The sequence below is a fragment of the Mustela erminea genome, chromosome 13 (assembly GCF_009829155.1).
Source record: "Mustela erminea isolate mMusErm1 chromosome 13, mMusErm1.Pri, whole genome shotgun sequence".
NCBI lineage: Eukaryota > Metazoa > Chordata > Mammalia > Carnivora > Mustelidae > Mustela > Mustela erminea.
In genome coordinates, this window is record NC_045626.1 from 86249997 (window position 1) to 86271975 (window position 21979).

Here is a 21979-nt window from a genome sequence, read left to right on the forward strand (position 1 = left end):
CTCGACAACTACTCCCGACTCAGCTCGTAAACTACTAGGCTCCCGAAGGATCCCAGTGGGGAGGCTAGCGGGCAGGCCTGGGCCTTGTGTGGCCACCCCGAATTGGCTCAAGAGCCTCCAAGGGGGTGCAGCCCCCTGCCCCATGGCCAAGTTCAGTGTCCCTGAGGCCCCCAGCCCTGGCTGAACCCAAAGGATCAGAGATCTCGGCAGTTCTCCGGGACGTGAGTCTTTCTGCAGCGGGCACTCGTGGGACCAGCCAGAACCGAGCAGGCCTGAGCCATGGGCCTTCAGGAAATATATGGAACATTTGTAATTTCCGGAGTTAGAGCTTTCCTTCATGAGTTTGGATTCACCCTGGGGAGCAGGGCCCCTGGAAAGGGTGTCTGGGCAGGACCTCCCCTGCCTTTTGAACTCAAGGTCTGAGGTTACTAATGAATAACAAATCCCTGTTGGCTGCCAGGGACCTGGGCAAGATGTCACCTATCTGTAGTCTTCCTGGGGCACGGAGTCCTTGCAGATGGGCCCAGGGTGGTCTTGGACAAAACAGCCCTGGTTCGGGGTGCCTCCCTGCAAGGCATCGGGGACGGAGCACAGAGTAGGCCCTTATGGGGGGTGGCAGGCCGGGCAGTGCGGCCCGGCACAGGTGCTGTGCTGCTGTCACTCCCGGAATCTCTTCTCCCATCTGTGGTGACCGTCCTGTTCCTGGTTTTCATGCCCCTTCTTCTGCCCTAGAGGCCCTGTTCTGCGGGTTGCCCATCGCCCACCCCCCTCACCTCTCCCCTCCTCTCAGTCTAGCCCACCCTCCTAAAGGCCTCCCCAGCTCAGACACCAAAAGTCTGGGAACTAGGACGCCTGCGGGCCATTCTCTAAGCCAGAGGCACGTTGTGCCCCCAGGAAGCCTCCCCACCCCCCAGCCCCCGCTCCCAGCCGTCTAGTGGCAGTCCCACTTGGAGGATTTGTAAGAACGTGTGTTCTTTGAGTCCCCACCCTGACTCCAGGGAAGTGCTGAGAGAAAAAGGACCAGCACCATGGGCCCCAGAAGCTTCCCTGTCCCCCCTGCCTCCCGGCGGTCCAATCCCAGCCATGTTCTGGAGGGGTGCACAAGGTCCAGCTTTTCTGCTTTGCCTTTAGTATTTCCTTGTTGGAAGAGGCCGATGGGCAATAAAACGCACGTGGACCGTTGCCACCGCCCTCCAGTGAGGGGCCGCACCTGGGCTGTGCATTTCTCCGGAGCCAGAACGTGTGACACGGGTTGGGAGAGCACTTAGCTTCTGCAGGGGACAGAGCGCTTGGAACCACAGAAGAGCTGCTTCTGGTTCTGCCAAGAAGTGCCCTGGCCTGCGTCCTGGGAGGTTTGGGACTTGAGGTCCTGGGACGGACGCCAGTGTGGTGAGTCGTTGGCTCTGGGCTTTCCGCCCCGGCCTCCCCGCTCCGCCAGCCCGCTCCGAAACCATGCTGTTTTGTGAAGGGGAGGAGTGACCACGGGGTCCCAGCAGTTAAGAATGTCCCCCGGCTGGGGCAGTGGCGGTGACCCCGACTCCTCATTGGTCAGGCTTGACCGGCGCAACCACACCCAGCCTTCCCTCCGAGAACCTACCCGGCCTCCGGGCTCCCAAGAGCACAGCTGGCTGTGCGGCCGCGCTTTCCCTGGGGATGCCCACGGCTCCCGGCCTCGGCGTGCTGCCCACAGAGCGAGCGCTCCCTTGCCCCGCAGGCCCCAGCACTTGTGGAAGCGCCATCGTGCAGGCTAGAGAGACAAGAGCCCCACTCCCTGGGCCTGGCTTTCCCGTGGGGTGAAGTGGGGCCCTGCCTCGCTCCAGGCTGGTTGGGAGGTTGGGGTGGGGCTGTCGAAGTGCTCTGCAACTCCCTGAACAGAACGATGGCGCCGGAGCCTGGTTCTCATTTGTAAGGGAAAAGTGCTTCAGAACAACGTCAACCCAAGAGGCCCGGCTCCGCCACATACACACCGTGCAAACAGCCCCGCGTAGACTACACTCGCTCGATCCGGAGAACTGCTAGCCTGACTCGAAGCGAACCTGCCACTGGAAGCCATGGGGCCAGACCTCTGCACGCCGCGGCCCCCCCACCGTGCCCCCCCCACCTCCTCCCAAACACAGGGGCCGGGAGTGGGGAGGCCAGGATCAGACAACGCTGGGCTGGTGAGAAGCCACGGAGCGCACAGCCCCGCCTAGCGAGTGCCCCCCACAGAAGGCTACAAATCGAGCTCGAAGCTTCCTAAGCAGCCACCAGGGAAAGAGCAACTGTCAGACACAAATACTCAAAAGAGCAAACAGATTCCTCAGGCAGAGCCGCCTTCCTCCCAGGACCACCCCAGCGGTGTCCCTCGCATGTCCTCCTGGAGCACAGAGGGGCAGGGGCTGGCAGCCCCCCTAGAGGCGGCGGCGGCAGGGAAGCTGAGCCTGGCACTCCTGTTCCGGGGGACGCAGTGAGGAAAGTCCCTCCCAGGGGGGCGGGGGGGGCACTGAGGGGCTGGCGGGCTGTAGCCCTGGAGGCAGGGTCCCTCTCCCAGCCTCAAGAGGGAAGCAGCACCTACCTCCATCTGGGACCGTTGCGGGGGGCTCTGGGCTCCAGAACAAAAGGTCCCCCATTCAATTCTGTCATTTGAAACAAGCAGTCAAGGGCCTGAGTCTCCCTGAGCAGTGCCGTCTGTGCTGGTGATCCGCAGGACAGGGCCCGAGAGACTGAGCCCAGAGGCCCAGGGCAGAGTGGGGACCCTGTGGACCCGCTCTCCCCCCTTTCTGCCCTTTACTCCGGGCTGGGGGGATCGGGCAGCAGCACAAAACGCTCTACGAGTGCTAGGGCCCCCAATCCAGGCAGACGCTTCGACGCAAGTCCACCTCCCTCTCGGAACTGATCACGGAGCGTCTAGAACCAAATACAGGACAGGACCATAGTTCATTCCGTTTATTACGAAGGGTCCTCCAGCTTTACAGCCCCGGCCCTGGCAGCGCCGTCCCCACATCCACACCGAGCTCACTTGGCAGGGTAGTAAGCCAGCCCCTGGGGCATTTCAGTGACAGTACAGGGGTGTCCCTGCCCAGGGGCACTGAAGACAAAGTGTGGCGGCCTCACCCCCGGCCTGCTGGGACAGACCCTGTGGAGCTCTGCCGCCGTTCCGCTACCTGGGCCGGTGAGACCCCAAAGGGCCGGGAAGAGCGCGGGGTGTGGCAGAGCGTGAGTCTGTTGGCACCATCCGATGATCTGGGCACAGCAGAGAGCTGCTGGGGTCCCTCTGTCCCCCCTCCTGCCCGGAGGCCCCCGCCGAGGAAGAGACTGGCTACCAGGATCCTGGTCCACGGTGGGACAGGCTGCTTCTGCCAGCAGCACCCCGACCAAGCCTCTTGGGGAACAAAGTCGCTCGTGGGAGCTGCCCCTCCGCCTGCCCAGCTGGGGGCCTGCAGGGGAGCCGGAGCCGGCCCCTCACTGGCACCAGGGGGAAACTAAGGCACAGCACAGGCACCCACAGGAGACCATACACTGCTTGTAAAAAAAGGAAATGGCATTCACTTCTGTACTTCACTCTGCTCAAAAGAATATGTGCATTTTTATAAAGTTTCCCTGAATGGTCTTGTGTCCAAAAAGTTTTCTTTGCCAATATAAAACAGGAAAATTAGACATAGTAAAAATACTGGGGGGGTATTTCTTTGTAGAAACAGTCAGGGGTGGCCGCGGTGGGGGAGGGGGGAGCAGGGCGCATCGCTGTGCAAGGCCCAGCTCAGACCCTTCTCCGGCCCAGCTGCCACTCGCCCTGGCTGTGGGCCCAGCGCCGATGCCGCACGGGGCTTCAAAGCATCCGGGTTTGGGGGAGGGGGGACTGGCCACCCCTGCCCCCCAGATTCAGTAAGCACCTTCCAGGCGGCCCACCTGGCCCACCCTGACCAGGGACGGTGGCGCGTGGTGGGCGAGCCCGCGTGGCCCAGTCTTTTCGCAAACGAAGCAGAAACGATGGAACATGCTCATTAAATGAACCCACGAGGGGAGGACCCGGTTCCAGGCGGGGAGGGAAGGCGCTCTTCCCCAAAGTCCATCAACGTTATGAGACTTAGAAATCATACCGAAAACAAACCCACGCGACCGCGGGGGACGCCCTGCACACACCACCTCCGGTACCAAACCGGGTCCTATGGCTACTTACCGCTGACCTACTAGTTCTAGAATCAAAGGGGTGCGCTGGCCCAGGGCACCGGCACCCTAGTCCTCACAGCCTGTGCGTGCAGAGGCCCGGCCGGCAGGTGCGGCCTCCCAGGCAGGACGGGGGAGGCTCACTGGAGGATGAAGCCGGGCTGGTGGGACGGCAGCCGCGGCGGGGGTCTCTGGGGGAGAGCGGGCGGGTACGGAGACACGAACTGCGCGGAGAATCCTTGCTGGGGGGGCAGGCCCACGCGGGGGGGCAGGGGCGGGCACGGGGACCCCGGGTACGGGAGCGCCTGTCCTGAGCCCATAGCGGCGGTAAATGGCGTGGCCAAGCGTCCTGCAGGCACCGGAGGCGGAGGCGGGGGGACGCGCCGAGGTAGCATGGAGGAAGGCCCGCTGGCCTCTGAGGTAGGGTAGGGCAGGGGGGCGGCGGGCACCGGCTCGGGCACCCTGGGCAGCAGCGGGGCCGGCGCAGAGGCCTGCGGAAGTCTCTGCCCCTTCAGCACCAGCTCCTGGAGCTTCTCGATTTTCACTCTCCGCGTGTGGGCCAGTTTCCGCTGGCTCTGATAGACGTCGATGAAGGAGTCCAGAGGAAGCTCTCCGTCCAGAAACTTCTCCGCCATGTTCTGAAAGCGGCAGGAGAACGGATTACAGGGACAGGTCGGCCCCCAGGGAAGGAGGCTCCCTTCACCGCCCGGGCAGAGGCGCCCCGGCTCCTTCCACCCGGCCTCCCACGGATCCCACCCGCCGCGCGCTCCCCGCCGCAGACCCCCGGCCTCAGAGGCGGCCCCCAGCCCCCCCGAAGAGAGAAGGGGAAAGAGGCAGCTGGTCCAGGCCGCCAGCCCCGCCCCACGAGCTGCAGGCCCGAGGGGGAGCCAGCCTTAGAGGAAGTGGGCTCAGCCCCGAGCTGCTGGGCTTCGAGGCGCAGAGGAAACCAGCCTACCCGCTTCCCACGCTCTCACCGAGCCAGCCGGAGCCGGTTCCTTCCTCCCGCCGGCTGCACCCTCACAGACACGGCCCCTACGGGCTCAGGGGACCAAAGGCAGGCTCGTGCCCACCAGGGCCCCCACCCAAGCCCAGCGGTGAACTCGACCACGCGGCCGAACCCGGCAACATGCCGCCCACCTCAGCTTGCTAGGATTGTGCAACGTTTGACCCTGACTCAGGCTGTATCCCTTAGTGAGGCTCTAACCTTGAGTGCTCCACGGCCGCACCCGCGGATCGGAGCCCACGGTCCTTGGCCACCGGCCCGGCCAGCACGGACTCACAGGACAGTGTGCACCCGCCGCTGGCGCACCGGACCCACTACCGCCCCCCTTGCTGTGGAGCAACGGGCCGCCCATAAGCTCCCAAAGTGGCCCAGACCCTGGCAACTGTGCTCTGGGCGCCACCCCCCCAACCCCCGCCCCCCGCCCACGCTGGCGGCTTTACCTCGGTGTCTTCCTCAATCTTGGCCCCTTCGGCCTGCAGGAGCGCCAGCAGCGTCTCCAGGGAAGCGCTGCTAGACTGCTGGTCTGGAAGAAGCAAGAGGCATGATGAGAGGAGGGGGTGGCCGGGCCGCAGCGCCCCAGACTCCGAGCCCCCCTCCTCTCAAAGAGGGGCGCGCTTTAACTGGGAAGGTAGCAGCCGGCTTTCTAGGAAGCAAGGCCTTAAAATCCAGGAGGAAGGAGCACACAGGACAAAACGGGACAGACTCGGTGTGCGCCACGCATCCCACACCCCATGTCACTGTCACTGGCCCTACAGAGGCTTGTCACCCAACATGTGAGGGGACAGGAACCACCCCACACAGATCTCGGCTGTAATCATTTCTGAGTGGTAACTTATATCGAGCAGGAGGAATTTAAGCCCAGGACCTCAGTTTTCTTGACAGTATAAACCCCAAGCACCACCACCCAGGTCAGGATACAGAACACGCACAAAGGCTCCCCAGGCCCGCTCGCAGAGACTGTCCCCGAGGCAGGCCCGATGCCCGGTCCTGCCTGGCTGGGAGGCTCACGGGAACACATCGCAGGCGAGCTCTATGCTGGCTCCTCCCCCCACACCGTAGACCTGAGACCCCCTCGCCTCCTTCAATGCCCACTGTGAGGAGACCAGAACTCACAGACCCAGCCTTCTGCACACGGACATGTAGGCGCTTTCCACACTCAGCTTTACCAGCAAAGTTACCAGGAGCACCCTTGGGCCCGTCCATCTCTGCCGGCGGCACACCCGGGGCTGACTGGCTGGGTCAGAGTGAGCACAGGGTTCCTTCAGGTAGGTTCTGCCAAGCAACTTTTCCCAAGGTGCTTTTTACCAATTACATCACAACGTACGTCCTCCGAGCCAGGAAAGAACCCCTCTGTCGGGCCTGCCTCCGAGCTTGCACTGGGTGGCACAGACACTGAGGGCGACCCGGTCCCAGGCCTCCCGCCCGCCTCCCTGAAGGGCGGGCTTGTACCCCTCCCTTCCTGCCGCGTCCCGGAAAGCCATGCAGAGCACGCACGACCCCATACTCTGTTCCTACAGCTCCGTGATGACCGTAAATCTAAGTGTGACGTTAAGATGAAACGTCCCCACGAGGAGTACATCTGAACACTAACCCTGAGGGCCTGGCCCACAGGAGAGACATCTGGTAAACAGCATGATTCAGGACATGACTTCTCTGGGCTGTTTGGACAAGGTGAAATTTTGTCTGAAAAGTGGCTCAGTCTCTTCTCTAAACAGGCAGAATGATTCTGTAAGTCCGCTTTCTCTGTGGCATGAGCGAGGGTCTCTATCTGAAACTTTCCCACAGGAGCGCTGCCCTCCCGGCAGCCCAACAGCTTGCAAACGTGCCCTTCCTCCACTCTTTATTCTTGCAAGGATCACCCTGGAAAAGTTACCTAATTTGGTCTTCTTTATCTGATAGGCTTCAAAGAGAACCTGGAGTTCCTGGTATTTTTGGGTCAAACGTGCTTTCAGGGCGTCGAGCTGGGGCTGGTACAGGAGGTTTCCTTCTGCCAGGCTCCGGTTGCTGGCGAGCGTCATTTCTTTGTTGAGCTGAACATTCTGCGTCTGCAAGGAACACGGCACGATGAGAACCAACGAGTGTCAGCTCACTGACGCGTCCCCCGGCGCTCCTGACACCCCACCCCCACCCAGCTGCCACATCTGCCTCCCTTGGCCTCGTCCCCGGCCGAGACCCTGAGACCATATGCGGGCCACTCCCGGCCCAGACTCCAGCCCCTCTGGGTTTCCAGTGTGGACCCGGCTCCCTGTTCTCAAGTGCAAAGCCACTTCCGTTCCGACGGCTTGCAGACGGGCGGCCGAGTGACTTGCACAGGCTCTCTGCTTCACTGGCGGCGCGGGGGCTGGGACGCCTTCCTCCTCCCTGCGCTTGCAGAACTCAACAGCTGTGCACATTCAGGGCTAGATCGGTTCCAAACCCGTTTCTGCGGCTCTACAGGAAGTTAGGGAATCACGTTTAACAGCGGAGAACCAGCTGGCATGATGTCAATCCAGGCTCAGTCATCAGGCTTAGAGATCAAACACGAAAGCCTCACGCCCCCAGGAATGAATTCCGCTTACAGTGACCCTGCTCGCTCTCCCACGCCCACCTCTGGCTCCTCCTCAACTCGGAGGACAGCGGGAGTCCTCCCGGGTCCAGATCCAAGGCTGGGGCTGATCTGCCTGTCCCGCGTGACTTGGGAGGAAGCTGTGGCGCCCCGGACCACAAGGGTGAGGGAAGTGGACGGGTCTGAGACAAGGTGAAGCATTCCTAATAAAACTCAGCAAAGCTATGCTTAAAGAAAACCCCAAACACAGGGGCCGCCACCCGTGCTGGCTGGCGACCAGCCTCCGCCACCACCGCCTGCCCTGGCAGCCGTACCACGCGGGTCTGAGGTCTCCACGGGGTACCGTCCTGCCCCGCTGTGCTCGTGGCTTCCCAGCAGCCCGAAGCCGTTACCCTGTTTCCCCCTTGAGATCCGCTGCCACCGCACCCAGGCTGTTTTCGCCGACTTCCTTCCTCCCGAGAGTCTGGGTGCAGATTTCCCACTGCGCAGTCTCCTGCTCCGGCCAAGCCCACCCAGGGGGCCAGCCCTGCTCCCGAAGCGGTCTGCACCCGCGCACCCATTGCACGCGCACCCTGGCCCCCAGTCCCCACAGCAGACACGGGGTACCTTCCACACCCAGGAACTGGGCCAGGGCCCTAAAAATTCGGCTTGCCTTAAACGGGATTTAAATTCCCACAGAAACTTGAGCCTCTAGCTCAACGCTACAACGTGAGTGCAGCAGAAACACCCTCTCCTGCTGCTTCTAGCCGGCAGGGAGAGTCTGGGGCCCTCGTGTAGTGCAGAGTTCTGGGAGCCGCTGCAGGAGAAGCTTTCCTTCTATTGTTAAGCCAGCTGAAAGAACAAACAAACATCAACCTTTGTCTAGTCCACTCAAGACCACAGCTCAGCAACTGCTTTTAAAACTAAACATGAAGGGGCGCCTGGGTGGCTCAGTGGGTTAAGCCTCTGCCTTCGGCTCAGGTCATGATCTCAGGGTCCTGGGATCAAGCCCCGTATCAGGCTCTCTGCTCAGCAGGGAGCCTGCATCCCCCTCTCTCTCTGTCAAATAAATAAAATCTTAAAAAAAAAAAAAAAAAACAACTAAACATGTAACTACCATGCGACCCAGAAACTGTACTCCTGGGCATTTACCCCTGGGGAAATGAAAACTTGCGTTTACACAAAACCCTGTGCGCAAATGTTCAACACAGCTTCATTTGTGACAGCCCAAACCCCGAAGCCACGCAGCCATCGTCCGCCGGGGGACGGCCGGCCGAACCAAGCGCCCCATCCACGCCGCGGAACACCGTTCAGTCCTAAAGAAGGAAGTCTGACACAAGTGGCAACCTGCAGGACACTCCAGGGAACCAGGCTGAGGGCAGAAAGCCAGCCCGGGGGTCACACGCTCGAGGAGCCGGTGTCCACCACACTCCTGAAGAGGCAGTGGCAGAAATGGAGACAGCTGAGTGGTCGGGCAAGGACCTCAGGAAGAAGGCTCACGGGCACGGGATCCGCCCTCCTGGATCCGGACAGGGTCAATGCCACGGCTGTGAGGCTGTGACACACGGGATCACTTTAGTTTCTTACAATCGCTTGTGAATCTACAACTACCTCAAAATTTAAATTATAAATCAAGAAGCTGCTGAGTCTCTCCACAGCCCACCCCCCACGCCCGCGCCGGCACGCCAGACTCATCTGACGGCTGAGAAGAGACAAGTCTTCAGGGCCCCAGCCAGGCCCCAGCCACCGGCACTGGGCATTCGGACTTGATCTTCAGCCTTCGTTCAATAAACGCTGGCTGGGCAACGGCTACTTGCCAAGCCGAAGGAGGCGCAGAGCGCTGAGAGGAAGACACCGCTCCTACAGGCCCACGGACTCAGTCGTCACAACCGGAATGGACCTCAGCGACCTTAGCCCGGTTAAACGGAACGGACCTTGGGACGCCTTCACCGCTGGGGTGCAGGGGACCTGGTCCCCACCTGCCCACCAGCCCTTCCCTCCACCGCCTCCGGAGCTCAGGTCTGCTCGTCCCACGGGCTCCTTCTCATGAGGCCCCGTGCCCATGTCGTCGCTGCCACTGGCGACAATCAGCAAACAGGAAATGTGTGTCCCCGCTCACGGTCTCCCCCTGCTAACACAGGCAGGGGCTCGGTGTGCCAAGCACCTCCCAGGAGTCCCACCGTAGGGCTCTGCTGACTGAGATCCTTCCCTACCCCCGAAGCCGGTCACTGGAGGCCAGGTCCCGCAAATAAGATGGATCATATCCCGTGGAAGGGGGCACAAAGCTGTGTAGGACAAGCACCCAATGCCCCAAACCCTTGATGCAGACAGGCCCCCCGATCAAGTCTTTGAGACCGAGGCTGGGGGGGCGGTTCTCACTCTGGCGGTGAATTCTGGAAGCAGGGTTTCCATCTTCAGCAGAGGCATGGCTATGAGCAAAGATCTCTGCAGGGACCACGGAAAGGCGCTGGCATCCCGAAGCGCCTGCCTCCAGCACGCAGTTAAAGGACTGCTCTTGCGCAGTGCTCCCCCGTGGTGGCCGGGCCTGAGAACCACCAGAGGGGAGGGGTGCTGGCTGGCTCAGACCAACCCCCAGTCAGCCGAATCCTCCAGAAGGCCCAGGCCTGGGTCCGGCTACACACGCTGCTCTGGTCTCCGTGTATAACACAGCTACAAAGAAATCTTATTCTCGCAGGGTCTCGAACAGGTCAAAAGCACATCTCCCGTGTGTTAGCAAGTCCTAGAAGAGAGCAGCCCAAAGTTGCGTGGCTAGGATCGAAGGGCGCTCTGCTTGCACAGGACGCATAAAGGCTGGTGTAAGCCGCCAGCCAGCAAGGGCCAAATCAAAGGACAAGTGACACCCGTCACAGGCCGTCATTTGTTTATAGCCTTTGAGTGTTCAGATATTTTTACGTCAGTAAATACCGGTAAGTTCTGAGTGGCCACCCAGAGCACACCCATGGCTCTCTCCAAGGGACAAGGCCAGGACAGCTTAGAAGCCTCCGCTAAAGCCAGCCCGGCCCTGAGAGCCTCAGAACACGCCCGGGACGCTGTATTCACGCAGAAACACTCTTTCCTCTGTAACACTCCTTTCTGCTGCTCAGATTAGAAATCGGGAGGGAACAGCCAGTCTTGTTCCATCATTTGCAAAGCAAAGGCGACCTCTCTGCGGTGGGGACCGGCAAGCACACTCAGCAAGGCCCAGCGACAGCCACCGTGGGCGACACCCAGCCCAGCCCCGCACTTCCCATAAGACGGAGCCCAGCCTGGGCGCCTGACTGGATCCGGGCCATGACCCGGAGAACGCCTGCAGGGGTCACCACGGTGCAGGAGGCCGGTCACAGGGCCACCAGACTCCGGGGACAGAAAACCGTGCTGCCGACCTCTCCATGGTTCTCATGAGCCTTTTTCTCAACCACAGAGAAACCCTTTCAGGAAGCAGCCCCGCTGTGGTAAGGACACGGTCTTTTTTTTTTTTTTTTTTTTTTAATTTTTATTTATTTTATTTGACAGAGAGAGAGATCACAAGTAGGCAGAGAGGCAGGCAGAGACAGAGGGGGAAGCAGGCTCCCTGCTGAGCAGAGAGCCCGATGCGGGGCTCGATCCCAGGACCCTGAGATCATGACCTGAGCCGAAGGCAGCAGCTTAACCCACTGAGCCACCCAGGTGCCCCAGGACACGGTCTTAATCACGGACTCCACTTCAGTTTCTTTTTCTGCTCCTAATCCCAGAGAAACGAGATGCAGGACTGTGGCCTGCGGAGCAGCACCCAGTTCTCTCCTCCTTTCTGCCTCTCCCCTCCACGAGCGGTCTGCACCGATGTTCACGCCAAGTTAACAACAGCAACCTCCCGATTTTCTTTTTTAAACTTTCCTATTTTTCCTTGTACATGGTACCTAATTCACTACAAGCATGCATGAGTTTACAGGAAGAAAGTTGTTTTTTAAAAACAACCTGTTCGTACTAGAACCAGAAGAGCAGAGGCTCTAGAAAAATAAGCTATTTCAAATTAAAAAAAAAAAAAAAAGTGACACAGGTGAAGGGGATTAAGAGATACAAACTTGAGTTCCACATTTGTGTTGGAGGCGGAGAGTACAGCAGAGGGAACACAGTGATACTGTAACAACGGGGGAAGGGGACAGATGGGGACCACGCTGATCCTGGTGGCTGAACCATCTGCACACGCGGCCCGCCTGAAACTGAGGACGTTACAGGGCAGCGGTGCTTCAGCAACAAAGATAAGGACCATCGACCACGCACACACACACACATGCGCACACACACACACACACATTTCAGAAAAAGAAAACAGGACACCTGGTGGCTCAGTCATTAGGCAGCTGCCTTTGGCTCAGGTCGTGATCCCAGGGTCCTGGGATCGAGTCCTGCATCGGGCTCCCTGCTCGGTGGTCGGTGGGAAGCCTGCCTCTCCCTCTCCCACTCCCCCTGCTTGTGTTCCCTCTCTCGCTGTGTCTCTCTCTGTCAAATACATAAATAAAATCTTTAAGAAAAAAGAAAGAAAGAAAAAGAAAACGAGGTAATTTAGACATGCTCGTCCAGGCAGAAACGTGAAGAGCCCTTTGTCTCTGGAGATGCTCACGTGAATCTAGGAAGGTCTCGCATCCCACACGTGCTACCTCACACGCATGCCGTTCTGTCCGAATCTGGGCTGGGGAAGTGTAGTCAGAAATAAAGCTGGTGTGGAAGAGACCATATCAACTGCCCTCTGGGTGACACGCGCATCAGTCACTGATGCGAGGCACAGGGACAGAAGCAGCCTGCGCCCTGCCAGCCGGCGCTGGGTCGGGGGTCTGAGCTCTGCGGAGGTTTCCCAAACCAGACGCTTCCACAGTGTACCGTGGTTTGGCAGTGAACTGTAGACTCAGGATGACGGCGAATGCTCTGAAGCAAGACTGCCCATCACTGCAGAGAAACCGGCGACACGGAACACACGCGGGGACACCTCAGCCGGCAGCCGGCTTCACACAGCGCCAGCCTCCGCAGTGGAAACTCAGTCCTCCCCGGCCAGGAAAGCAGGTGGGAACGGGCGGGCGAGGGCACCGCAGGACTGTAGTTTTAAAACGCTCGCAAGTTTCAGGACCTCAGGTACGGCTTGTAACAGCCACAAGACGCTCCAGCACAGTGGTGCGCGGGGTGTGTGGGCTCATGCGTTCATTCATCAGGAAATACCAATGAAGCACCTGCTGCGGGTTCTGGGGAGCCGGTAACCAGAACAGTCTGTCCTGACCCTGAGTGCAGGCGGGCCCTGAGCATCATGCTGCCCACCTCCAGGGGGCGCCAGACTCACGCACTGCCGCCCTGAACACGGACTGCATTTGCTCTTCAAATAAATGGCTCAAAAGAGAAAAGAACAACAACAAAAGTCCAAATAGATACGAACTCAAAGACTTAAGTTACTGGTGATGTGAAAACTTCAAGTTTCAACAGCGTTTGCTAACATTTATTGAGCACCTACTGCATGCCTGGCATTGTGCCACCTTCTCTTCATGCATTTAAGCCCCTCAGCGAAGGAGAGGCCGATCTGCCCCTATTTTACCCAGGAAAGAAATACGTCTCAGGGAGGTTTGAGAGAGCGGCAGAGTCTGGCGTGCCGGTGAGTAAGCAGAGTCACGAGGTGCAGTGTCGGACACTCCCCCAGGGACCTTTTCTGCGGATTATGGACCGCATGACCCATAGCATCTACCAGCCACGCACAGAGCAGATCTACTCTCATTTCCCTATTTTCAAGTTCTAGGGTTCACTCATCTGAATTTCTATCTTTTACTTACCTTTTTATTCAGGATATTCTCAAACACGAAGGGAGAGTAGAGAGAGGACTGTTAACGAATCTCTGTACCTCGTCCCGGGTTTGACAGTTACTGACATGTGCCCGCCCTGCTTCATTGAGGTACTCCCCACTTTTTTTTTTTTAATAAAGATTTTATTTATTTATTTGACAGAGATCACGAGTAGGCAGAGAGGCAGGCAGAGAGAGAGGAGTAAGCAGGCTTCCTGCTGAGCAGAGAGCCCGATGCGGGGCTTGATCCCTGGACCCTGGGATCATGACCTGAGTCGAAGGCAGAGGCTTTAACCCACTGAGCTACCCAGGCGCACCCCCCCTTTTTTTAAGATTTTATTTACTTATTTGCCAGAGAGAGACAGTACAAGTAGGGAGAGCAGCAGAGGGAGAGGGAGAAGCGGGCTCCCCACTGAGCAGGGAGCCCGATGGGGAACTCGATCCTAGGACCCCGGGATCATGACCTGAGCCACCAGGCACCCCACTACTTTTTTCCTCAAGTATTTTATTTTATTTCTTTATTTATTTTTTAAAGATTTTATTTATTTATTTGTCAGAGACAGAGGGAGAGAGAGCGAGTGAGCACAGGCAGACAGAGAGGCAGGCAGAGGCAGAGGGAGAAGCAGGCTCCCTGCCGAGCAAGGAGCCCAATGTGGGACTCGATCCCAGAATCCTGGGATCATGACCTGAGCCGAAGGCAGCTGCTTAACCAACTGAGCCACCCAGGCGTCCCTCCTCAAGTATTTTAAAGCAAATTTCAGGCATCTTATCATTTCACCCTAACTTCAGTGTGTATCTTTAATACGGAAGGACTTTATAACGATAATGCCATAATCACACAAAAGTTAACAATAACTCTCTGATTTCAACTTCTGCATGTGTTGCTTCGAGCCCTCGTCTAAGGAGCTTCTGTCTCGTCTGGCTGACCATCTGAAATCGTTTACACAGGAAAAGCAGGAGGACTGCTTATTTCCACCGCAACCTCCCCCCAGCCTTAAAGCAACTTTTAGAAGCCTGAGTTAATGATGAAGTAACCTCTGATAATGATAATAAGCTTTCTGGGGAGCACCTTTATTAAGTAATAGGTTTGTATATTTTACAGGTTTCAGTTAATTGCAGTCAGTGATCCTCCTGACGCTCGAACTGCACTGCCGGTGGGAGACACTCCAGCTGGGTCCCCAGTGGCTGGACAGCTGCCCCACTCTCGAGTAGAACAAGGGCTCTCAGACCTGTGTGTACATCTGCTGCCCCCAATCTGGACCAGCCCCTCTCAAAGAAATGGTGGGAAATTCATTTTCATTTTCGTATTTTCCTCTCCAGATAAAATTAAATTGAAAGCTATCCATAATATAAAGATGAGGGGAAAAACAACTTAGCTTTTGTACTTCCTGCCAGTAGAAAACGTTCAGTTGCATTAAGACGACACACAGGGGCGCCTGGGTGGCTCAGTGGGTTAAAGCCTCTGCCTTCAGCTCAGGTCATGGTCCCGGGGTCCTGGGATCGGGTCCCGCGTCGGGCTCTCTGCTCAGCGGGGACCCTGCTTCCCCCTCTCTCTCCGCCTGCATCTCTGCCTACTTGTGATCCCTGTCTGTCAGATAAATAAATAAAATCTTAAAAAAAAAAAAAAAAAGACTACACACAGCAAGCTTATGGATCAGATGACCAAAAGGCTGGCATGTACTCAGCCAGGTTAATCTCTCCTTTTATTGTACTAAACTTGATCTAGCTCACCAATTAATCTTAGGGTAAAATCACCAAGATCACACGCAATTTGAGTGTAGGCTTTACTGTTAGAGCTTAGGTTATTAGAAAGCCCAACTTCATCTTCCGTTCATTCAGTGAAGACCTTGCCAGTGACAAAGCCCTCGCTCTCCAGTCTTCCAAGTACATTCAGGCTTTTGAGCCCGTAATCCAAGCCCACAGGACCTCAGAGCTGTGCTGCAAATGTAGCTTAATTCAATCCGAAATTAAATGAGAAAACCTAACAGCTGAGAGCTGGACTATTTAACATGTTAACAAAATTAAAGATCTGAAAACTCAAAAATACAGTGGAAGGACTATAGAACATTATGAAACTTCCCTAAAATACAACCACCTCGTGGGTTGTGTGAAACCATCTCCAAGGCTACAGCCTACTTGGGAGAGAAAATTTACTGGCTGCTTATCTAATGTTCCACCAAAACAACCTGCTCAACACAGCAAGCGTGCTAGATTAATAAAGGTTGCTATTTTTGATTGAAGGTGTCAAAATCCATAAGATGAAACTTGCTGCCCTCAGAAAGTAGCAGGCAACCAGACGGAGACAGGAATGATCCCTTCCATATGGACCTGGCTCTCATCTTTAAAATTAGAATGTCACTGCCTTCGAGTGCAACTAACCATAGAAATGCAAAAGGCTACGTCTGAAAATAAATGGACTAGTCCCAGAGAAGAATTAGCTTTCTAGTTCTGGCAGGTTCAACATACCAGGGTACTTTTGTTTTCCTAGAAGACTTACTTCCTAACATTCACAGGGGTTCGGGACCTCCCTACTTCCTGGACTTACAAGGATAATGATGTCAACAAGAAAGAAATATAATAGGTATGACCGGTTCTGATAACTTGTCACCTGTGAGAATATGTTACTTTCTTAGGATCGTGACCTTGTAATTCCTAAGTACTCTGGGGAGAGGGAGGAACAGAGGCAGGACAGGAACACCCAAACCAGTCAACATGTTAACTGCCTTTGTCCCTGTCTCCTAAAGGCAAGGAGCTTGTCACACTTGGTCCTACCGAATCAATGTCGGCTGGGGAGCCAGGGAAGCCATCGAGAAGCCCTCAGTCCATATTTTCTTTCCCAAGATTTTATTTATTTATTTGACAGAGAGAGATCACAAGTAGGCAGAGAGAGAGAAAGGGAAGCAGGCTCCCTGCTGAGTGGACAGCCCAATGCAGGGCTCCATTCCAGGGCCCTGAGATCAGGAGGCTTAAAGCAGAGGCTTTAACCCACTGAGCCCCCCAGGCACCTCAGTTCATATTATCAGAACCAATTAGCTGTTGGTCAGCTGAGCGGTTTGGTTAAAGCCGTAAATCAGTAAACACACAAAATTTTAAAGATATATATCTGTCCACTTCTTCATTCAAGGCAAAGCTCTTTTCCTAGAGAAAGGGTCTTCTAGCTCGAGTTCCAGAAGTTCTTTTTCAACCAGACCACACCCTTTGATGTGGAGGGTTTAAGCACTGGCCATGGGAGACGAGGGCAGAATCCTGGAATTCCATTTTCCCTGCAGCTTGGTCCGTCCTAAGTCAGTAGGGCCCCGCTCGGTTAACTCTTCAAAGCCCTCAACTCCACCTTCTCTCCTCACCTTTTCATCTATGGCTCATCAGTTACTGCAGTATTTAATGAAATTAAGTTAATTACTGTAAGAAAACCAGAATAGAGGGGCGCCTGGGTGGCTCAGTGGGTTAAAGCCTCTGCCTTCGGCTCAGGTCATGATCTCAGGGTCCTGGGATCGAGTCCCGCATCGGGCTCTCTGCTCGGCGGGGAGCCTGCTTCCCCCTCCCTCTCTGCCTGCCTCTCTGCCTACTTGTGATCTCTGTCAAATAAATAAAATCTTAAAAAAAAAAAAAAGAAAGAAAGAAAACAAAAGAAAACCAGAATAGAAAGGTCCTCAACTCTCAATAAGTACATAACCGCAGTGTGGGAGCAGAGATGTCCAGACAGATGATCATGATCATGGGTGGGGGGGCATCAATCACTATGTCTGATGGAGGAAACGCCATAACTGGGACGCTCTGGTTAAGTGAAGGGAGGTCAATTAATAGCTTCTACTGTAATTTTATTTTATTTTATTTTTTTTAAAAGATTTTATTTATTTATTTGACAGGCAGAGATCACAAGTAGTACGATTTTTGCTTTTACACTTAAAATACATCATGATATAAACTTTCCAACACCTGAGTCAAGAATTCAGTTTAGTGGATAAAACTTTCTCTCACGTGACTAAAATTATTCATCTTCTCTTCAGTATGAGAAAATACTATTCTAATAGTGGGATTTTTTTTTTCTTTTTAGTCCAGGGGTAGAGAAAGGGATCAAAGAAGAATCAGTTGGGGCTCCTGGGTGGCTCAGTGGGTTAAAGCCTCTGCCTTCGGCTCCAGTCATGATCCCAAGGTCCTGGGATCGAGCCCCGCATTGGGCTCTCTGCTCAGCAGGGAGCCTGCTTCCTCCTCTCTCTCTCTCTGCCTGCCTCTCTGCCTACTTGTGATCTCTGTCTGTCAAATAAATAAATAAAATATTTTAAATAAATAAATAAATAAATAAAAATTTTAAAAAAGAAGAAGAATCAGTTACTCTGAAATTATTCTACTTAAATTTCATAACAAAAAAGGACCAGCAATATTATCTCCTATAGGGAATTTGATGTTCTAACTAAAAACAAAAAAGCAAACAAAAAACCAAAACTGCCTACTTAAGACTTAAAATATCAACTTAAAAAAATGATTGGGGTGCCTAGGTGGCTCAGTGGGTTAAAGCCTCTGCCTTCAGCTCAGGTCATGATCCCAGGGTCCTGGGATGGAGCCCCACATCGGGCTCTCTGCTCCACAGGGAGCCTGCTTCCTCCTCTCTCTCTGCCTGCCTCTCTGCCTACTTGTGATCTCTGTCAAATAAATAAATAAAAATCTTGAAAAAAAAAAAGAAAAAATGATTAACAGATTTATGTTCAAAGAGGTTAATCACAATATAAAGTAGGATTACAAAAAAAAAGAAAGAAAGAAAGAAAGAAAGAAAAAGCACCTAATATCCAATAAGGGAATGGTCACATAAATTAGGACATATCCACATGATCAAGTATCAAGCAGCCATTAAACACACAGTCATGGGGACCTGGGTGGCTCAGTCAGTTAAGTGTCTAACTTCGGCTCTGGCCATGATCTCAGGGTCCCGGGATTGCATGTGCTCCCGCTCAATTAAAATGCTAAAAACGAAGCAAAACAAAACAACAACAGCAAAAAAACAGTCATATAATATTCTGATAAAAAATAAGAAAATGAGGCGCCTGGCTGTCTCAGTTGGTGGAGCACGTAAGTCTTGACCTCAGGGTCATGAGTTCAAGCCCTACACTGGGTACTTAAAAAAATGATGAAAAAGAAAAAAGGACATAAAAATAAGACAATGCCCAGAGTATAACTTCAGGTTAAAACACACACACACCCCAAACAAAAAACTCTCTATACAGAATAATCCCAGTGGGAGAAAAGTAGGAAACAAAACAAAACAAAACAAAACCATATAAAATGTCAACAGTATTTCTCTCCGGGTGGTATTACACGTGATTATGTTTTTCCTCCTTATAATTTTCTGCATTTTTAAATTTTTCTATAATAAACACAAAACACATTTTTAAAGATTTGATCACCTGGAAGCAGAAACATGAACGACTACCTACTCAAGAAAAACTAAAATAAGCTCCCGTCTACCGCTCGCTCCCTGCGCTCTTGGGTGGAGTGTGTGAAAGCAGGCCCGCCCGGAGGACACAGAGCCGGTGCTGGGAATACCAAGCAACCCCAGCTCCGTGTGTGAAGCGGCAGTACCCGTGGGCACTGGAAGCAGATGGCACATTTATCCCCTACAGAAGCACTTGCCAAGGCGAGCCCCAGGGAAGCAGCCCCACGAAGTTCCACGAGCAAGTCTGGGAAACGCTGCGTGGTCTGGCCCTCTGGCTTTACCACACACCCAGGCAGTAGGGACCAAACAAAGCAAAGCAAAACCGAAACCTCTTAGCCCTGGTTTTCCAAACTGATTCACCATGGAACTCCTCTCCATGCGACCACCACGACGTGCACAGAATTAGCGCCTCGAGGATGGCCAAGGGAAGTGCCACCCCGAAGCCAACAGCCGCGGCACCTTATGAAAACGGCCGCGGGGCCCCGGGCTGAGCAGCTCGCTCCTGGTTAATCCTCCTGCCGGACATTTAGGAAGGGTAACGGGGCCCAGGGTTTCCTAGCAACCCAAACCCCATCTTGAGCCAATACGCTTCAGAACCGACCTTATATTTCTCATAAGGCTTTTTATAACGTTTGCCTCCTCATCATCATTTATTTCCGGATGGTGTTACCAGCTCTGTTAGTTTTTCCCTATACCCTTCAAAAATCCGCCACTGACAGAGAAACCATATGACCAAATGTGTTCCTGTTTGAAGGAGGTACAAAACAGGACTGCCAGGCCCTCCGAGGAGCCGGGTGGAGCCCGAGTCGGTGATTTTGGCTGTCCCGGAGCTCTGTTACCAACCAGCTTGCAGCCTTCCGGCTGCTCTCCGTGCTTTCTGGTCTTCTCCCCTCAAACCCACCCCCGCCCGCCTCCACCATCAGGGCTGCTGGAACCATCCATTTAAGTCCCAACTATGACTCCCGTGGCCCCCTCTGCCAAGAGGATCAAGCCGCCTGGTCTCACAGGTGGCTTGATCCTCTCTGGTCTCTTCCCCGCCCTGCCCTGCCCTGCCCTGCCCTGCCCTTCCAGGGCGGCCGGAATAGTCTGTCGCGCACCCCTCTCCAGGCTTTTCCTCGGTCTGTTCCAGGTGCCTCCCCCCATGCCTGGAAGGCCTTCTCCCTCATTAACTGTTAACTGTCCCTTTGAGTCGCAGCTCGCGAGTCATCTGCTCCAGGGAACATTCTCTACGGACCTCCCCCACCCCCACAAAGGCCCGCTGGGTCCCCTCCCACTGGTGTCCCATCACCACGGTTTCACCCACCCAATGTCTGGGAAGACTGACTTTTGCACACTGCGCAATCCTAAAAGAGGAAAGTGAAGTGCCTTCGTGGCTTCCCATCCCCACGGTGCTCCGTAAAGGCTGAGTAATGAATGAACCGGCTGGGCCGCAGCTGCGCTCACGCGAATGACAGCGGCGGTAATCAGCGCTCCCTCTGTCCCTCTGCCACCCCAGGCACCGGGCAACGGACAGGAATAGAACCTCGAGATGCCACTCTTGGTGGCACCAGCTTTGGTGATAATGAAGGATCAGATTTGAAGGAAACATTACCTAGGACACTGTTTGTACGGCAACAAGCTAGTCAAATATCTGCTTTTCACACCAACTCCTTGGCAGAGTAATGAACAATATTCCTCATAATTCTGTGAGAAATGCTTTTTCTTTCTTTTCTTTTTTTTTTTAGAAATGCTTTCAAAAGCTTTCTCTTGACATCCGGCAACACAATCTGTGACGACACAGCCCCGTCCGCCTCCTCCTTTCATCCTCGCCCTAGGAGCCGACTCCAGGAACAACTCTCCTGCCTTTTACTCCTAGGTAAGGCAGTTTTCCCTAATAATGACGGAATCTGAAAAACCCGCACAGCAGAGGGGTAACAAACCAACTCTTGTCTCGGCACGTTCAGAGCCAGTGATCACATACGTGAACAGCGGCTGACACACAGGGCGTTTACAGAAAACCCTGCACTGCACATTGGGCGTAATCCCCACAGCAACATTCTGCTACAAATACTGTGAAAAAGCCAAATACAGATCTTCCCTCATTGACAATAGAGTTACATCCTGATAAACCCATCATAAAAAATATCATTAAGTCATCCAAAGGGGCACGTGCACCCGAATGTTTATAGCAGCGATGTCCACAACAGCCAAACTATGGAAAGAGCCCAGATGCCCATCGACAGATGAGTGGATGAAGATGCGGTACACACAGAGAAGATGTGGACACACACACTGGAATACTATGCAGCCATCAAAAGAAATGAAATCTTGCCATTTGCAATGATTTGGATGGAACTAGAGGGTATTATGCTGAGCGAAATAAGTCCATCAGAGAAAGACATTTATCACATGCTCTCCCTGATATGAGGAAGTTGAGAGGCAACGTGGGGGACTTGGGGGGCAGGAAAAGAATAAATGAAACAAGATGGGATTGGGAAGGAGACAAATCTTAAGAGACTCTCAATGTCACAAAACAATCTGAGGGTTGCCAGGGGGAGGAGGGTAAGGAGAGGGTGGTTGCGTTATGGACAACAGGAGGGTATGTGCTATGGTGAGTGCTGTGAAGTGTGTAAACCTGGCGATTCACAGACCGGTACCCCTGGGGCAAATAATACATTATATGTTAATAAAAAAATTTTTTTAAACATATCACGAAGTCAAAAATGTATTTAATACGACTAACCTACCAAATACACCATACTTACCCTAGACCACCTTAATTGTGCTCAGAACACTGACGTGAGCAAAACCACCTATGACATAGCCTTTTTAAGATTTTATTACTTTTTAAATTTAACTAAGCTCCATGCCCAACATGGGGCTTGACCTCACAACCCTGAGACTAAGAGTCGCATGCTCTACTGACCGACCCAAAGAGGCGCCCAAACATGAGCCTGTTTTATAAGGAAGTGTTGACGATCCCATTTAACTTCCTGACTACTGCACTGAGAGGGACAAACAGAAGGGCCGTGCAGGTGGCGGTCAGTGTACTGGTAGTGGACCCTCGTGATGAGGTAGCTGATGGGGGGTGGGGGGCGGCAGCCA

General features: G+C 54.4%; 2 protein-coding genes across 6 annotated transcripts in view; one reads left to right on the top strand and one right to left on the bottom strand.

Moving 5' to 3' along the window:
• The window catches only part of HIP1R (huntingtin interacting protein 1 related), a 29091-nt gene extending 25505 nt beyond the window's left edge, over positions 1 to 3586 (top strand). For both annotated transcript variants that reach the window (XM_032310653.1, XM_032310654.1), the window contains one exon: positions 1 to 3586. In XM_032310653.1, the coding sequence (XP_032166544.1) occupies positions 1 to 30 (30 nt within the window). In that variant the 3' untranslated portion in view covers positions 31 to 3586.
• The window catches only part of VPS37B (VPS37B subunit of ESCRT-I), a 26028-nt gene continuing 6948 nt past the window's right edge, over positions 2900 to 21979 (bottom strand). The window contains exons 1-4 of one of the 4 annotated variants that reach the window (XM_032310683.1): positions 10050 to 11100; positions 7020 to 7191; positions 5587 to 5669; positions 2900 to 4781 (exon numbers count right to left, since the gene is read on the bottom strand). In XM_032310683.1, the coding sequence (XP_032166574.1) occupies positions 4284 to 4781; positions 5587 to 5669; positions 7020 to 7191; positions 10050 to 10097 (801 nt within the window). In that variant the 5' untranslated portion in view covers positions 10098 to 11100 and the 3' untranslated portion in view covers positions 2900 to 4283. Of the gene's footprint in view, positions 4782 to 5586; positions 5670 to 7019; positions 7192 to 7733; positions 7983 to 8005; positions 8640 to 10049; positions 11101 to 21979 lie in introns of those variants that run through there. The other 3 variants (XM_032310680.1, XM_032310681.1, XM_032310682.1) reach the window with 3 other exon arrangements.